The following is a 16925-nucleotide window of genomic DNA, read 5'->3' as shown; positions in this document are numbered from 1 at the left end:
AACCAAGATACCCGCAAAAAGGTCACCATACACACATGGTACAGCTTCTCCCTGTGCTATGCTGAATATATCTTATTCTCAGCTCAATATCCTGCCACATTTCACCACCATATTTCTTGCATTTAGCTTCTGTTTACTTTGCTCGCCTTTTTCTCATTTGTGAGACATCCTCACCTGGCAGGTGCGTTGGTACAGAGCCAAAGTGAGGTACCAACCTCCAAACAATATTTCAACGAGCATGGCAAGGCGTCGATGCATGTGGATTTCATGCAATATCTCTGGGTCTTTTTTTTTGTGTATATTGAGGATACTACAGTTCACTTCAGAATCCTATCTAATAGGTATAGTCTGTGGTGATCTAAAGTTAGAGCTGTCGGATAGAAGCTGAGTTTCGATTTGCCCCAACACCTTCAACATTGGATGAATTTCCCGAGTCGCAGTAGCGCCAACAGCGTGATGTGATGGCCTAAGCGTCCAATATAAGGTCTACACAGGCCTAGGTGAACCGTGGGATCCAGACTCCCAAGAATGATGGAATTCCATTACCTCTTTTCTGTAAAGACATATCCATTCTTAATAGAAATCATAGAAGACAATTCGAAAATTAACTTTGTTGCGGGTTGCACTATGCCTACCTATGTGGCATGGAAAATACGCTCTTGGCTCTCGTTAACAAACTCCTGCTGTATTATCGTCTCCATCCCCGAACTAGTTTTCTTTTACTACAACTTATTCGGTCCCTCCGTTTTACATTGCGAAGATATCCCGTATTTCTTTTCTTAAGATTTGAGTGATATTGAGATAGCGTCGTATATTATTCGTACCGGCTTTTAGTATATACGCGCGCGAGAGAGAATGCTAAGGTTATTTAGATAAGTATAAGATTATGCAACCTAAAAAGCGCGCTATCCCCAACTGCTCCTCCAGCAGTATTTGGGTCAGAACCACCGCTTGATTGTTACAAATTCCCCATAAACCCCCGGCCCACTTCATTCCACTCGTTCATGCATTTATGCATCTATCTCTCTCACTTCGCAGCCTGCGCAGCCTTCACCTCCTCGTCCTTCGGCAGAATATCTGGCAACGGACCAACCGGTGTAATCGCAAACTGATTGATCTGCTTATGAGACTTGGTATAGTGCTTTTTGATATGCTCAAAGTCCGTCGTCTCGCGGAACGCAGGCAGATCCCAGTACAGCCCGCGCACCCAGCGGTGAATAGCCGGGAAGCCAGATCGGATATCACGGATATTGCACTTGAAGTGCTGCACATATACGGGGTCAAATCGGACGATCGTCGTGAACAGCCGGATATCAGCCTCGGTGACTGTATTGCCAAAGAAGTACGGGGAGACGGCAGCCTGCTTGGAAAGATGGGCCTCGATCTTATCAAGGGCGGAGAAGAGCGTGGTGACGGCCTTTTCGTAGGCCTCTTGGGTGGTTGCGAAGCCGGCCTTGTAGACACCGTTGTTGACGTCGTTGTAAATCCATTCGTTGGAGGTGTCGATTTCGGAGCGCAGAGGAACAGGGAAGAGGTCGATCTTCTTGTATTGCTCCGGCAGGATTTCGTCGAACTCGTAGTAGAACATGCGGATAATTTCCGCGCTCTGTGTGTTGTTAGAAGGGGTGTTGGCATCACGATATTGAAAGGATCTTACCTCGTTGCTGACGATCTGATTCGTCTTCTTGTCGAAGAGCACGGGGACCGTGAAGCGACCAGTGTAGTCCGGTTCATTGGAGAAGTAGATATCACGCAGATGAGTGAAGTCTTTATGCAGTGGGTCGGGAACAGTGTTCTCGCCCGGCAGGTCCTCGTCGATAGTAGCGAAACGCCATCCTAGAATGACGGTTGGCATACAGTAGCTAAAATTCTGATCATGACATAGAGTGCCTACCTTTCTCACCGAGGTGCCAGTGTACCGAAGAGAAGGAGATGATATCATCCAGACCCTTGAGCTTACGGGTAATCAGAGTCCGATGGGCTACGAGAAATTAGTAAAAGCTACAACCACAAAGGTGGAAAGCAATAGATGTTGAGACTCACCCCAGGGACAAGCATAGGAGACGTAGAGATGATAGCGGCCCTTCTCCGGCGGGAATTGCGCCCCGGGCTTGTGGGAGATGAAGCTGCGGAAGACCGACTGCTGACGCTTGAACTCGCCAGACTTGTCATTGGGATTGACCCAGTCGGTGATTTTACCAGAGTTACCTGTCTAATAACAGCATGGCCAGCTAGATTAACATACCATTCAAAAGCGCGTGCATTTATTTCTGGCTTACCGTCATGGTTCGCGACGATCGGGCGGAGGGGCAGGGCTTGACTGTAGAAGCTGCAAAGAACCGCGCGTGGAGAGCTGGACGTGGAAGAGTAGGCAATCCGGGTGAGCGCAATAGCGTAAAGAGCATCAGCGGAAACTGGGTAGCTTTATAGCTTTCGCCAAGAGTCGAGAGCAAGCAAAAGAAGAAAAAGGAACGAAAAGGCGAAGTCTACAAGCTGACAACTGCGGGGGATGACGGTCGTTGACGAGATTATTACTCAGCCCTTATCGATCGTGGAGGGGGTGGGTCTGTCAGGGTTGACAAAGCATTTACTCAGGCATTTGTAGTGGTGAGCCAACAAGCAGATAAGCCCGAGCCAACAAGCAGGTGGAATTTAAGACTGGTAATCTAGCATCGCACAGGACTGGTTTGTTGGTAATCATCATGAATCTATTTGTTTCCTATCCCGAAGAGATCGGCGCCACCGGTGGGTTATTTTTGACCGGGGAGGAGTCTAGACGGGCCCTTGCTTTATTTGCTCAGCTTAACCATCACGTATGGAACCTCAACATCCTCCTCTGTTTGGTCCTCCGCTGTTACCTCGAAGATGATGTTCTTCTGGTGTTCAGGCACGGGCTTCTTGCTGACGTGTTCGACAAGCTTGCTCATCCTGTGCGGGGTCAGTGTGATAGTAAAACTGGGATAGAAGCAGAGCGAACTTACGGCAGAGGAAGGCGGTCCTTGACCTTAGATGGAGGGTAGAAGCTGGCGTACAGCAAACTGACGCCAGAGCTGACCATGGTAATATCCAAGCCCTTGCTGGCAAAATAGTCCAAAAAGGCCTGGAGGGGAATGTCGTCCACCTCGAAGCGGTCCCAGAGGCGGTCGATGGTGACCTCACCCTCCTTGCTCTGGTAGTTGCCTTTCGGGCTAGCAATGGGTTCACTGAAACCAAAGAACGGCAGTGCCAGGTTGACGAAACCATTCTTGTACTGCTCGATATCGTCCTTGCCATCGACAACCTTGTACAGCTCTAGGGCCACCAGGCCGGTGACCAAAGCAGTGGCAGTGGCAATGGCAGGAATGATCTTTCCGGCGATGAATTTAGTCTTGTGGCGGTCCGCCTGGGGTATATCGTAGTTATCGGCACGCAGATTGCTGGCCGCCGTGATGAAGTCAATGTGATGGTTGGTGTCGTCGTCCTTCTCGAACTCGACCGGCTGAAGACGGAAGCCAGCAAGAGACTTGGGCGACGGCAGAAGAGTCACGAGCTTCTCGATCTCCTCATTATCATTGGTAGCTCCAGCAGGCTGGGCATTGGGATCAGGGTCATTGTCATCGGCCTGGATCTTCACGTTGGAGCTGGGAGTGAACTCGGGAACGATCATGTCGTCTACGACCTTGCGGTAGTAGCCCTTTTCAGCACCGGGATTCTTGATACCGTAGTTGAAAGCGTGGAGGTTTGCACCAGCAATCACGAATCCGATGTGAGCGGGGTTGGAGCTATCGAACTTCAAAGGGGTAGGTGCCCGCTTAGGACCGGACCAGAAAGGCTGGCCAGAAGATGTCTTGGAGTCCTTGGGGAAGTTGTAGAGCAGCTGCTGGATGGCGTTATTGTACTGAGCCTCGAATTGCTGGCGGGCCCAGACAATACAGTCATCAAACGTCAAGGGCTTCTCAGTGACCAGGAAGTCACGAAGGTGCTCCAGTGTCTGCTTCTCGTTGCCCGCCTGCTTGAGAGTCTGGTCGATGTAGTCGGGCTGTGAGAGGTACATGTTGACCGACTCAGGAGGGCCAACGAAGTAGGTCTGGAAGAGATCGCGAGCCCAAGCAATGGTATGTTCAATACGGTTGGGGAAACTCTTCAGAGTACACATTGGGAACGATTTCTCGGGAGGATCCTGGGAACTGGAGTAGGACTCGGTAATAAAAGGCAGGATAACCTGGGTGTTGCCCTTGGTACCAAGAGTACCACTTTCGAGGAGCGGTTTGCGGAAGAAAACGCAGCGGCGATCCACATACGTCCGGGCATCGACATTGTCCAGAGCGTTGGTGACCCCGTCAAGTCCATTCCAAAACTCCTCGTTAAAGATGTGCTCGGTATCCGCACCGACACGGTCACGGAGAGTGACGATCTTACCTTTCAAATCGGGGTTCATGGCTTGCACTGCAGCAGAGGCGCAGTCGCTCTTAAGGCGGCCAACGTCCTTGGAGCGGAAGAGGAACTGACGGTTCAAGTTGCTCTTCTCGATTTGATCCATATCGGTCACAAAGATCTTGCCCTTAGGACCAGTGCCCAGACCAATCATGGCCCAGTTCTTCAGGGTCTCACAGCCGATAGCACCAGCACCGACCAGGAATTGAGTGACATTGGAAAGCTTCTCCTGGTACTCCTTACCAAAGACTGCAATCTGACCATCATAACGGGAACCGGTTGGCTTGCAGCTCTCCTCAGACCGAGTTGTTGAAGACGGAAGAGATTCTAGAGAATCAAAGTACATCCACTGGTGAACGGGACTAAACTTTCCAGAGACGGCCTTAAGGATCTCCTGAGCAGCAATACCCCCAAAGAAGGCGGCCAGTGGGTTCAGGTCACCACGGGCCTGGTAACTCAATTCCTTGATGATCTTCTCGTCAAGCTCAATCTTCTCCTCCCCCGCAGCGGCAAACTCATTGGCAATCTTCAGAACCTCCTGCGCATCGCTGTCATTGTGCGGACGGGGGAATAGACCGTCGTGAGTCTCCGCAAACTTGTGGAGAGCCTGGATACCAATGTGAAGCTGTTGTGGCCGGTCAAACTTGGCGAAATCGGATACCAGAAGCTCTGGCTTTTTAATCTGCTCCGACAAGGACTGGAAGTCAATAAACTTGGGCATCTTCACCTGCGTGAAGAGACCGCCGCCCAGGTAGGTGCCAAGACCAGACACATCACCAATGCTGAAAGTATATGGGCCCTTGACGGTGACCTTTCGAGGTGCGCTGTTGTTCAAGCCATCCATGCCCTTGACCTCGGTGAAAGTCACAAAGTCGCCATCCTCCAGGCCGTGCCGGGTCTCGTCTAGGGCAGACACCAGGCCATCTTCATCAATATCGGCGATAATACCACCGACGGCCTCCTCGCCAGTACTGTCTCCGACCGTGAAGTTTTTGCCGAAATCATTGAAGATATACCCGAATAGACCAAAGGTATCCGTAATCGTGACATAGATGCCGTTCTTGTGACAGAAGTCCGCAATCACCAACTGCTCCTTCAACGGAGTTTGGGTCAGAACCACCGCTTGATAACGCTTCAGCTGTTCTAAATCCCCCACGAGATTCCCACCCTCGTGGATTGTAACCGGGACATACGAGTTGAGCTCGGCGACCCGTGGGGCGGTGACGTCGGCGCGGGGCTTGCCGACATCTTGAGGCTGAAGGAAAAACTGGGAGGAAAGATCTGCGATAGCAACGGGGGCGGGGTCGTAAAGGGTAAGAGACTTGACACCGGCGAGCGCAATGTTCTTGGCTATAAAGATGGGAGTGGATTGTCAATCAGATGCCCGTGGGGATGCCTTGCCACCGGCCCGGCCCAAGCATAGTGTGACACTTTATTGCTTACCAATTTCCACACCGAGGCCCTTGAGACCAACGACCAGCACATTCGACGAGCCCATACGCTTCATAGCTTCGTGGCCAAGCACATACCTTGTAAGGAACGGTTAGATTCGATATCCCATCACATGTAACCAGCGGGGAGCCTCACAGTTGCCGACTGTACAGGGACTCATCGATCTCTCCATGTTTGATCATCTCCATGGTCTCTTGAGGGTTTTCGACCTGCATCGTGACGTCCTGATGGTAAAAGTGTTAGTGGCAATGCGGCAGTATCAATCTCCATGGGCGGGATATAGACATACCGTCATGGTCTTCTTCTGGGGCCGAGCGGCGGTGTCGTCTTCAGACGCTCTGCGCTTTCCCGGCTTAGCCGATTCACGAACAGCAAGATCGGAAGGAATGGTGGAAATCAGAAAGTGAAAGTCTTGCCCAGCGAGCAAGACCTTCCACTAGTGCGGATAAAACAAGTTGCGACTCGCAGCGTACCAGGTACCTATTTCCAGGCCAGATAGGGCAGGAGGAAGAGCGGAAAAAGGCGGCGCAGATATAAGAGAGGCAGGAAGGACGCACAGCTGTACAAAAACAAAGGAGGCGAGTTGATTAAAGAGGATGAGAGGCAAGGGAGGAGAACAGCTGTTGAGAGAGCGGGACACAGCGACGTAAGAGGGACCCGCTGCGGATGACTAATCGGCGCGTCGGGAACCCCGCGGTCATTCGGCGGGCTCGAGGGAGCGTCTGTTTGTTACGATTGTTGCGACTCGGCGCCTTTTGATTTGGCAGTGGGAGCTTCTGCGAATTGGAAGTGGTGATGGCTATGATTTGACTTCACTGAAAGGTCCAGAGCCACAAACCGCTATTTCCCACGGTCAAACCGCCTGATTGCATGATCCTGGCACCCGCGCGGAAACCCAAACCCAGCTCGCCATCCCTCACATGTGTCGCTTCGAGCTTCTAGGGCGCGGCTTACTATACTGGCAGAGGCAGAACCCCGAAGAGGACGGCAGTCATCTCTCAAGGTATGTTAGCAAGGGCCTGCGAGTGCTGGTTGCTGGGTTTGAAGCTAACCTGTCTCCTCTATAGAACGACCCAGCCAAGATGCTCCACGAGATCCTCCTCTCCCTCTCTGGCCAGCCGTCCCCCCTCTTCAGCCCTGCGCAAGAAAAAAATGCGCTCGCTCAAAATGATCTCGCCCTTCTCTCACCTCCGGAGAAAGCCCTCCTCCGATCTGTAGCCCATTTAAGTCAATTGCACGCGCAGCTCCGGGCACATACGTCCCAAATATCTTCCGCACATCGGTCCGTGATTTGTCGCTCAGTGTCTACCGCTATAGTCACAGCCCATCTGGGCAAATTCCAGAACAAGGTCCTCGAGGTGGAGAAAGCCGTTCTCGCCGAAGACAGCGGGTATGTTGGTGGGTATGGCATTGTCCCGCTGTCGACTATCGTGGGAGAGTTCGCACCCTGGACCCGCCGCCTGGAGTGGCTATGGGAGGTTGTCAAGTTCATACAACCCGAAACCAACCCCAACGAGCGACGGTACGGCTGTACGGGGGCGGCGCTTATTGATTACCTCCGTATCGAGTCCCAAACCGGATATCTGGATATCAAAGAGATGGCCGTGCAGCTCGCGACCGCGGCTGAAACGGCATGGATGAAGCAGTTGTCTATGTGGCTCTTATATGGGAACCTGCCCATGTATGGCAAGGACGACTTTTTCATCCAGGAAGATCTCGAGGCCGAGAACGATGACATTAAATTCAGTATGCGTATGGATCTGCTCCCCAAATTCGTGTCGGCACAAACGGCCGGGTCCATTCTTTTCGTTGGAAAATCGCTCAACCACATTCGCGCAAAGAAGAAAACATCAGGGGGGATCTCTACTGCGCCGGTGACACTCTACCGGGAGCACATAGAGCAACTTGCTGGGTTGAAATCGCCCATCTCATCTTCCAAGCTTTCTACAGCCGTGGACTGGATCCGCCTTTCATTGTCCCAATCAAAATTGTCCAAGCTTCTGCCTCTTCCCAAAATCCTCGAGATGCTTACATTGTTGCACGACTTCCTCCTTTTGGGACGAGGAGAATTTGCCGTGGCGCTGGTATCGCATGCGGATTCGCGTATCGAAGAAAGCCGACGACGAGGTGCCCTCGCTCGATCTCAATCTGGAGGTCTCCAGGGTCTTTTCATCACAGAAGGTGATGTGATGACTGCGCTGGCCCAGGCATGGGCCGAGCTGTTCTCCCTACAAAACGAAGAAGACCCAGCCGACGAGGAGCTAGAGCTTGCTCGAGAGCTACTTCGATTGTCGCTTAGCGACAAGAAAACCGGCCGTGCAACAACTCCGTCGCAGGGTTCGACAACCATCCCTGAGATATCGAGTGTCTCCTTTGAAGATATCCTCTTTCCCACACCCACCTGTATGACAGCCCAGGTCCAGGCCCCCCTGGACCTCTTCCTGTCGAGCTCCGATATTGTCATCTACTCGAAGATTCACTCGTACCTGCTGGGGATCCGGCGTGCTCAAATACGCCTCGGGGATCTATGGAAGAGAACATCCCTCCGGAGGAATCACCCTTCACCATGGGGACCACCCCGAAGTAACAGTATCTTTGGCCAGAACAAGCTGCAGGAGGGTCGAGAGAGAGACAATACTCGCATACGACAGATGCGTCCGATCTGGGCCACTGCCAGTGGCTGCTTATTTGTCCTCTCGGAGATTGGCAGCTTCTTCCAGGGTGAAGTTGTCCACGAATCCTGGCAGCATCTGCGAGAATGGCTTCATGGACCGGCACTCTCTACTGCCTCAGCACCTGGCTCTCGACCAGGAACTGCATCATCGTGGAAGCAGCACGGACCATCCCGCGCTGCATCTCCCGACCGTGTATCCAGTCGACCGTCTTCCCACGCCGGTCCTCCCTCTATGGGCCGACACGATCCCGAAGCGCTGACCGTTGCTCACCGACGCTATCTCTCCACCCTCGTTCAATCCCTTTTCCTCACAGACATCCCCTTCACCAGCGCCCTCCGCTCCCTTCTCACCAGCGTGGACCGCTTCGTCGCACTAGTCCTCCGCCTCGAAACCATCCAGCGCAACATGGACCTCGAGACGGACGAAGGCGTGGTCGACGCCCTCGTAGACTACGCCCAGGAAGAGCGCGAAGTTTGGCAGGACCTACGCACCACGCACGACGGCGTGAAAGCCGACATGAAGGACCTCGTCGCGAGCCTGCGCGAGATCGACGACCACCACTCGGGCGAGGGCCTAGGCCCTGCCACCCCATTTGGCTTGGGCCAAGCGTGGCCGGGAACTCGAGCGGAAGGGAGCACTGGCCCCGGCTTCCGCCACTATGTGCCGCGCCAACCAGCGGGTGTGGACCGGCTGCTGATGAAGCTAGACTTTGGGAGTTTGCGCGGTACGACGATGGCGCCAGGCTTGGCGGACCTGGCCTAGGGCGTCCGGGATACCGAAGTCTGCTGCACTGCCTTTTTCGGCGGGATTGGTTTCCTATTGTTACGATCCATATGATAATTGAGTATCGGGACAGCCTAGGGCGGGTGGGGCGTTACATGGCACATCTCAGCTGGATCGGAGTCATTTACCCGTGGTCTGGCCAGTCGTGGAGGAATGGGAATTGAGTTCGGCGCATCCACGGCTGCGAGCTGGAAGGTCATGTGTACTTTCAGAGCCATTCATCTACTCGTCCTTTGACCGCGGGGTTGATTCTCGGTGGATTCGTCGAGAACGAACGACCGTGGGTCCTTCTGTCTGTGGACGGAACTCTGCTTTTCACGACCACCCGATCCTGGTATAAGTCATCTAGTGGTACTTGTATGACGTCCAGGGCCTAGGGACCCTAGTAGTTTACGATTGAGTACTAACTACGGAGAGTTCCTCTGGGACTCATTTCGGATAGATGAATGCATGTCCAGCTGACCAGGCACGCAATCTGCCAGGGCGTTCGAGATCGTGTTCGATGTGAGCTGCTTCGACGATCCCTGAAACACGCCTCCTCCGACAGGGTCCGCCATAGTCGGAAAAGAAAGAAAGAAAAACAAAAGAAAAATGACCATATCTGAAAAGAGGTCTCCGCATCGATGGGAGGACGTGCGTGCGAGAGCCGGCGGGTGTGGCATTTGCGGCCCGACCGTAGTTTGGTCGCTTGTTCGGGCGGTGGCGGAAGCTTATACTTAATCTTTTAATCTTTTTGACGGGCAGTACTCCGTACTCCATACTCCATACTCCGTACAAAGAACGCGGAAGTGGAGGGTCTGGGGAAGTGGGTTGATGGCTTGGAGTGGTTCGCGCAACATTCACACACCCAGTTGTCAATTGTGAATCAATGGAAATGATTGAGACCTTCTGCCTGCTCCCTTTCCTTGTCCTCATCCATTTCCTGAGCACTGCTGGTGCACAGCGGTGTGAGACCGGACCAGTCAGGATTACCCAATTTGGACATCCCGGCTGCGCACGCAGGGGTGTTTTCTACCTCTCCACCGTTGCCCACCTGCTACACGATAATCCACCGATTACCCACTGTTTCCAGCGGACCCCTCTTGTATGCTTATCCATGATCTCCACCATTTATCCATTCCCCGCCTAAAAATATCCAGAGATCGTCTGAGGCGGAGGCCCACTGCCCACTTATCGGAGAGGCGAGAGTCAACTGACCTGCTTTCACAATCCTTCAGATTTTGTCCTTCCCCCAGTGGAACCGACGGTGTCACTACAGCCGCCAGGGTCTGTGGATAGACCTCCACTGAGCCAGCCAGCGGCGGACTCTCCAGGCCTACCTAACCTATTCATGGACATGCCGAGGCCCACCTGTGGCCTAGCCACGGGGCTAGTATAGCAAGTTCAACAAGTCGAAAGATTCAAACTGCATATGCGGCCGTATCTGCCATATCTGCCATATCTGGGCGGGGAAGGGAAAGAATCCTGATATCCCACGGCGGTTATTGGTTGGACCCTGACTCCTAGGGGATCGGATCATCGAATCCGCCATGCGGAAGATAGTATGCCATCCCGGTGCTCGGGGCCCTACGCGGTCCCTTGACGGCCAGCGCGAGCAAGGAGCTCTTAAAAAACCTGCTGCAGATCAGCTATGCATATCTCGGGGGACCCGCTCCGGTGGGCCGTTCCATCGAAGTCTCCGAAAGATTTACCGTCTTCGGCACTCCTCCAGAGGTCACGATGACTTCTACTGGCCGTTGACTGCTTGGAGTGTGCTCCCTTCCCTCCCCTTTTTCCCGCAACCCCATAGCCCCCCATACTTCCGCCCCGGTAGGAGTCTGCTGGACTATCGGGACGCCCACAGAGTGTAGCCGAGCGGGCTGATGTGGCAAGCTGCCAACCCGTGGATGCTCCCGTCGATTTGTCTGGATCTTAAGTCATGGTGAAAGCAACCTGCCAAGTCCACCGATGGGTCACGCGCGACTTCAATATTTTTTTTCTTTTCATTTTCATTTCCATTTTAATTTTCATTTTTGGCGGCACAACCCCCTCGACTCGAGATGGCGCTTTCGGTAAGCTCTGCCAGGAAATACCGTTCCAATTCTCCCTGGACATATAAACCCTTTCCCCCAGGAACAATGTGAATGATTCTACGCGATACCTCACCCGCCTGTTTCTGGTAGTTGCATACTTTGCGGTGTTCCGTGGCTTTATACCTCGCCCATACGTCGCCCTGTTCTTGTTCTATATATACATTTACCCGGCCTACCTACCCCCCCCCCCCCCCCCCCCCCCCCCAACCTCCCAACTTCCTCAATTCGTTGTCCAAAGATATTCCTATATTCCACTTCAATTCCTACCCACACCATGTCTTTCCGCCTTTCTCGAGTATTTGTGCCCGCCTGTGTTCGCTTCACAGGAGCGGCCGTGGCCGCCCCCAGGCTGCTCAGCTCATCCTCGAGCAGACTCTACTCCAGCACCAAGAGCGCCTTCAGCCCGCAAGATATTCACGATGTTTCCCACGCCCCCGACCACATCCAGACCAAGCTTCCATCCAAGAAGGAACTGCGCAATGCCAAGCGTTTTAGGGAGTTCGATATGGAGGGCCGCGTCTATGTTATCACTGGTGGCGGCCGCGGATTGGGCCTGTCCATGGGCGAGGCCCTGATTGAGGCCGGTGCAAAGGGTATGCATCTAGTCACCCTCTGAATTGCATCCAGTGGACTCAAACACCTAACATCAATTTGCAGTCTATGCCCTGGATCGTCTTGAAACACCACACCCCGACTTTTTCGTGGCCAAGGAAAAAGCCGAGAACGAGTACGGCGGTAGCCTGGAGTACATCAAGATCGACGTGCGCAATAACACCGAAGTAAACAACACCTTTGCGGCGATCGCCGCGAAGGAGGAGCGCCTCGATGGCCTGGTTGCCGCCGCGGGCATCAATCACCTGCAGTCCGCGCTCGAGCACTCGCAGCAGGCGCTCGACGAGGTAATGAGCATCAACTACAACGGCGTGTTCAACTCCGCCACCGCCGCCGCCCGCCAAATGTTCAACTACCAGCAAAAGGGCTCCATCCTGCTAGTGGCATCTATGAGCGGCCTCATCGCCAACAAGGGCATGACCTCGCCCGTCTACAACTCCTCCAAGGCCGCCGTTATCCAGCTTGCCCGCTCGCTGGCTATGGAGTGGGGCCGCCACGGTATCCGCGTGAACAGTCTCTGCCCCGGCCACATCATCACGCCGATGGTGGAGCAGGTGTTCCAGCAGAACCCGGCTGCCCGTGCGACCTGGGAGGCAGAGAACATGCTCGGTCGTCTGGCTGTGCCGGAGGAGTTCCGCGGCTCGGCCCTGTTCTGCCTGTCCGATGCTAGCAGCTTCATGACCGGCAGCACCCTGATCATCGACGGCGGCCACACTGCCTGGTGAGCGAGCTAAGAAGACATGAGCATCCTTTCGAATTGGCTTTCCGTCAGGTGCGGAGCCATGGGGAGTAATGGAGTACACGGGACACGGGGCAAATCGAAAACAAGACACAGACTTGCGTCTTCCATTTGTGTATATACACCGCACCGGCTCTCTCTGAAGGAACTCCCGCGCCGTCCATGTTTGACTCCCGGTTTCATTCGGTTCTCTCTCGGGCTCCCTCGGTTTCCCGCCTCCTGGAAGCCGGAGCATCACCTTGACGGCCGGCAAATTAGCCCAGAGTTGAAGCATGGACGTAGACCGGACCTCGGCAGATTGCAAAACAAAAACGTCGCATTTGGGGGTTCTCCCTTTTTTTTTTTTTTTTTGGTTCTCATTTCTTTTGCATAGATCGTGACGAGAGTCTTAGTGAAACGTCACCAAATTTAATGATTGCATGGAGCGTTCAATTCATTCATGCAAATTTTCACCCAATCTACCATCTTCCCACAGGTCTATTGACCTCTTCGTACGGTGTAATAAATATAGATGGCAATGTACTGTAGCTAACCCACGCTAAAACTCAAGATATGCACCTGAACCAAGATCATCCAACCGACCACTCAAATGAGGTAGACAAACCGCTGATCGCCCGTATCATGCTCTAAATCGTCTCTCCGCCCGCCTCCCATAAGCTCATCTCGCTCCTCCCCAGATCGCACAGGCCCAGCCCGGTCAACAGGCTGATACACGGTCTCACCGGCCCTACGATTTGCCCGCTGCAAGAGAACCCGCAGGCCGAATGCCAGGATCGCGACAAGCACCATGAAAAACGAGCACGTCGCCATGCCGCGGATATACCACGGCCGGTCGGACTCGGGATACAATCTCGTGCCTAGGAGAGGGCCACACTGTCCGATGAAGTTCAGGATGGCAATGCTGGCGCCCTTGCCCTCCTTTTCGACGCGGTTGTCCATCGACCAGGTGATTATGAGCGTGATCGCGGAGAAGAACCCGGCTGTTGCGGGGTAGACGCAGATGTACCGGATGAAGGTGTGTAGCTGGGGGGATAGGTGCGTGTGGAAGTAGCCTGTCGCGGCGATGGCGAGGTATGCGGCTGAAGAGACTAGCGCGTGGCCGATGAGGTAGGGGCTGCGGGTGCGGGTGCGGTCTGAGGCCCATGCCGTGACGAGGACCACGACGAAGGCGACGAGGTATGGCGGTGCGGAGAGGGCCTGGGCGCTGAGTGAGGAGTAGCCCATACTAGCTGCTTGTTAGTAGAGGATCATCCTGGCTTTTTGAGTATAGCAACTCACTCTTTGATGATTGTGGGGAGAAACACAGGCAGTGAGCTGAAGGCAACATTGCAGCTGAAAAACATGAACTGTAGATAGCTTGTTAGACCATACTCGAACATACAAGAAGGGGAGGTAACTCACAGCTGCGATGTATGCTTTGGGATCGGCGGCCGTCTTTAGAATCTCCCTCCAATTAAACTGCTTCGCAGATGAATGCCGGTAATCCGGCTGGTTATCCCCAAGCCGGAGCCGGGCGACCACTCTCTGCCGGCGAGTGAGGAATCGAGCACGGCCAGGAGAGTCTGGGATAAGAATCCAGGCAAACACAGCAACAACGACACTAGGAAACCCTTCGACCAGGAATAGAGCGCGCCATGGAGAGATGGGGCCATCACTGCTGTATTTGACGATCAACCAGGCTAGGCTGCTGGCGAACGACGTTGCCAGGGGCGCAGCAGAGATGAACAGTCCATTTCTGAAAGCGAGCTCATCGCGCCGGTAAAATAGCGATAGGTAGAACGGAACTCCAGGGCCAAAGGCAGCTTCGGTGATACCCAGCAGTGCACGCAGGACGACTAGACCCCCAAAGGAAGTTGCCAAGGATTGAAAAGAGGCGATTAGTCCCCATCCAAACACGCACAGAGAAATGTAGATGTGTGGAGGCACAAGGCGGTACATCAGTGTCATCCATTCGAATAGGATGTATGTGATGTAGAACGCGGTGAGCAGCCATTCATATTGTGCAGATGACAGCCGGAGGTCATCCTGCAGCCCGGCGATCCTAGCATTCCCGATATCTGAGCTCGATCGTTAGAATTAACTGTCTAGCCAGAATACACATGATCAACTTCGCAGATCTGGCAACATACTCGAACGGTCCAGGAATGCAAGCAAGTAGAGAAGTGCCAAGAACGGCACTAGCTTCCTGTCAAAGACCTTCACGACCTCCCTTTCCTCCTCCACTGTAAATTTTGGCATCCCCCTCGGATTTTTGCCTTCCAGCTCGTCCGCGGAATCATCTGTTCTCTCCTCGACATCCGACGCAGGCCCGCCCGCGTCCTCGCCATTCTCAAAATTGGTCTGTAGTCGCAGTGTCCCAACAGGTAGTTTCGGCAGCTTCGAAGCTGGATAGTCCTCCTCTGAGCTATTGGAGACGGGGGTAAAGCGCGGGTTCGACGAGCCGGAGTCGGAGGAAGCATTCCCCGCAAAGGACGGGGGCAGATAAAGAGCAGCCATATTGTGCGCGGCGGTTTAGTGGCGACTGGAGACGCGACGCAAATAGACGCGTCTGTCGCTGCTGCTGCTTTCTAGGAGCCCTTGCTCAGACCGAGACTCTCCATCAGAGTAAGATATGCCCCCCTTCTTAGATCATGCGGAGGCCACGGACATTCTGCGGGTGATCTGATCGGCGGAGCTGGAGGATTAGGTAACCAGGGGCACGTGTGGGCACCAATGGGGTTTAGTGGCGATCGGCGCGAACTAGAACTGGACCTACAGGGCGCAGTGGGTTATGCGAAGGGTTCTGAGAAACAATGATAGTATTAGGCTAGAGATAAACCGATACGGTTGTTTGAAAATAAAGATACATGATAAGAATAGCGACCTCACCCTAGAGACCTCCTCTAGATGTTCGCCATATCGCCTTGCCACTCATCTGCTTGACACGACTTGGAGGATGCGTGGAGATCGCCGTAAATCGTCCTTTAGTCCGTGTCACCATGTCTGCTTCTCCTGAACTTAGTTGTGAGCTGGATCATCCGCATATTCCTCATCATGTTCATTGCGGTGGTGGCCACGAGGAGGCCCACCGAGGTCATCACGGGGGCCGTCGTGGTATTCGTTAGGTTCGTCGTCATCTCGGCAGCCATCACGATTGACACGGTCTGGACGCTGAGGACGATAGGAGTCAACGTAACGGTCAGGCCTGCGTCCAGGATGTTCACGTCCATGATGCTCGCGCTCGCGACGCTGGCGCTTGAAGCGGGGTCCGCGGGGCCGAGTATCTTCATTCGGGTTCAGCTCGAAGATGCGCTTGCGACCACCGGCAAGATGCTCGGCGTGCTGCTGGCTGACATTGACCGTCTTCGTGACTTCAGGTAAAAGGGGGTGCGACTCGAGGTTGTTGGCCTTCATGTGCCGGTAGAGGTTCTCCGCAGTGTCGCGGAGGAAACGAACATTGTTGAACTTGTCGTTGCACTTGTTGGAAACGCCAGACTTGTTCGCATCGCTGAAGTAGAAGTCGGCTTTGGCATCCTGGTAGACACGAATGAGCTTGTCCAGAGGCGATGCTTGCTGAGCTGTAAACCCCTCTGCCTTGACTTCAGCGTCTTCAGTCTTGACATTAACCTCGTTTGCCGCGTACTCGGTGCTTTGTGGGTGGGCAGAAGCTAGAGGGCGTTAGATTTCTCCACAGGCAGTCTGATATCAGAGAGGATAGGTTCCTGACCAGCATCAATCATCTCTTGAGCACGAAGGTAGGCATACACAATGACCTTCTTCTCGCGATACCCCCGAACAGTCTTGGCCATCATGTACTCCTCGATGAAGAACTCGAGCAGCCCAATGTTTTTGAGCTGGTGCCCCTCACGCCAAAGGTCAACAAGCACCTTGTCAAAGATGGTGATCTCGCCAAGGTCAAAGTCTTTCGATCGCTCAGCTTCAATGAATTTGGCCTGGCGTCGGATCATATTGTAAAGGGTGCGAGATTTCTTCTGATCCTCAAGGATGTCCTCAAGCACTCGGCTAGGATTAGTGACCCTAGCCCAGGCATCGTACATCTCTTCAGCAAGATGCGGGGAGGGCATGATGATAGGGGATCGGCGAAGATCCACAGAGATTTGGGTAGCTCCTGGGTAGATCAGGTAAAAGCTGATGCGCTGAGCACGACACGGAATAGCCAAACGGGACAGAGTGCATGCC

At 53.7% G+C, this 16925-nt stretch overlaps 6 protein-coding genes across 6 annotated transcripts; 2 read left to right on the top strand and 4 right to left on the bottom strand.

Annotated features, from left to right (window-relative positions):
• Positions 1–1027: 1027 nt before the first annotated feature.
• Positions 1028–2405, bottom strand: N7482_006774 (glutathione S-transferase family protein; the record flags this gene model as incomplete). Its single annotated transcript, XM_056688899.1, has 5 exons — positions 1028–1606; positions 1658–1836; positions 1895–1981; positions 2044–2212; positions 2280–2405. The coding sequence occupies 5 exons, from the start codon at positions 2403–2405 to the stop codon at positions 1028–1030; spliced, it is 1140 nt and encodes a 379-aa protein (XP_056541328.1).
• Positions 2406–2789: 384 nt separating this feature from the next.
• Positions 2790–6160, bottom strand: ubaA (E1 ubiquitin-activating protein ubaA; the record flags this gene model as incomplete). The annotated part of the gene is made up of 5 exons (XM_056688898.1): positions 2790–2928; positions 2982–5763; positions 5857–5942; positions 6001–6089; positions 6155–6160. 5 exons carry the CDS (start codon positions 6158–6160, stop codon positions 2790–2792), a joined length of 3102 nt encoding a protein of 1033 aa, XP_056541327.1.
• Positions 6161–6947: 787 nt separating this feature from the next.
• Positions 6948–9302, top strand: N7482_006772 (uncharacterized protein; the record flags this gene model as incomplete). Its single annotated transcript, XM_056688897.1, has 1 exon — positions 6948–9302. The coding sequence occupies one exon, from the start codon at positions 6948–6950 to the stop codon at positions 9300–9302; it is 2355 nt and encodes a 784-aa protein (XP_056541326.1).
• Positions 9303–11669: 2367 nt separating this feature from the next.
• On the top strand, positions 11670–12732 carry N7482_006771 (putative short chain dehydrogenase/oxidoreductase; the record flags this gene model as incomplete). The annotated part of the gene is made up of 2 exons (XM_056688896.1): positions 11670–11988; positions 12053–12732. 2 exons carry the CDS (start codon positions 11670–11672, stop codon positions 12730–12732), a joined length of 999 nt encoding a protein of 332 aa, XP_056541325.1.
• Positions 12733–13331: 599 nt separating this feature from the next.
• Positions 13332–15242, bottom strand: N7482_006770 (uncharacterized protein; the record flags this gene model as incomplete). The annotated part of the gene is made up of 4 exons (XM_056688895.1): positions 13332–13971; positions 14025–14092; positions 14148–14803; positions 14876–15242. The coding sequence occupies 4 exons, from the start codon at positions 15240–15242 to the stop codon at positions 13332–13334; spliced, it is 1731 nt and encodes a 576-aa protein (XP_056541324.1).
• Positions 15243–15743: 501 nt separating this feature from the next.
• On the bottom strand, positions 15744–16810 carry N7482_006769 (uncharacterized protein; the record flags this gene model as incomplete). Its single annotated transcript, XM_056688894.1, has 2 exons — positions 15744–16333; positions 16453–16810. The coding sequence occupies 2 exons, from the start codon at positions 16808–16810 to the stop codon at positions 15744–15746; spliced, it is 948 nt and encodes a 315-aa protein (XP_056541323.1).
• Between the last annotated feature and the right edge of the window lie 115 nt (positions 16811–16925).

The sequence above is a fragment of the Penicillium canariense genome (genome assembly GCF_028826845.1).
Source record: "Penicillium canariense strain IBT 26290 chromosome Unknown utg000004l_segment0_segment0, whole genome shotgun sequence".
In the NCBI taxonomy this organism is placed as follows: Eukaryota; Fungi; Ascomycota; class Eurotiomycetes; order Eurotiales; family Aspergillaceae; genus Penicillium; species Penicillium canariense.
The sequence above is the reverse complement of the archived record's forward strand: the minus strand, read 5'-3'. Positions and strand labels throughout refer to the sequence as shown.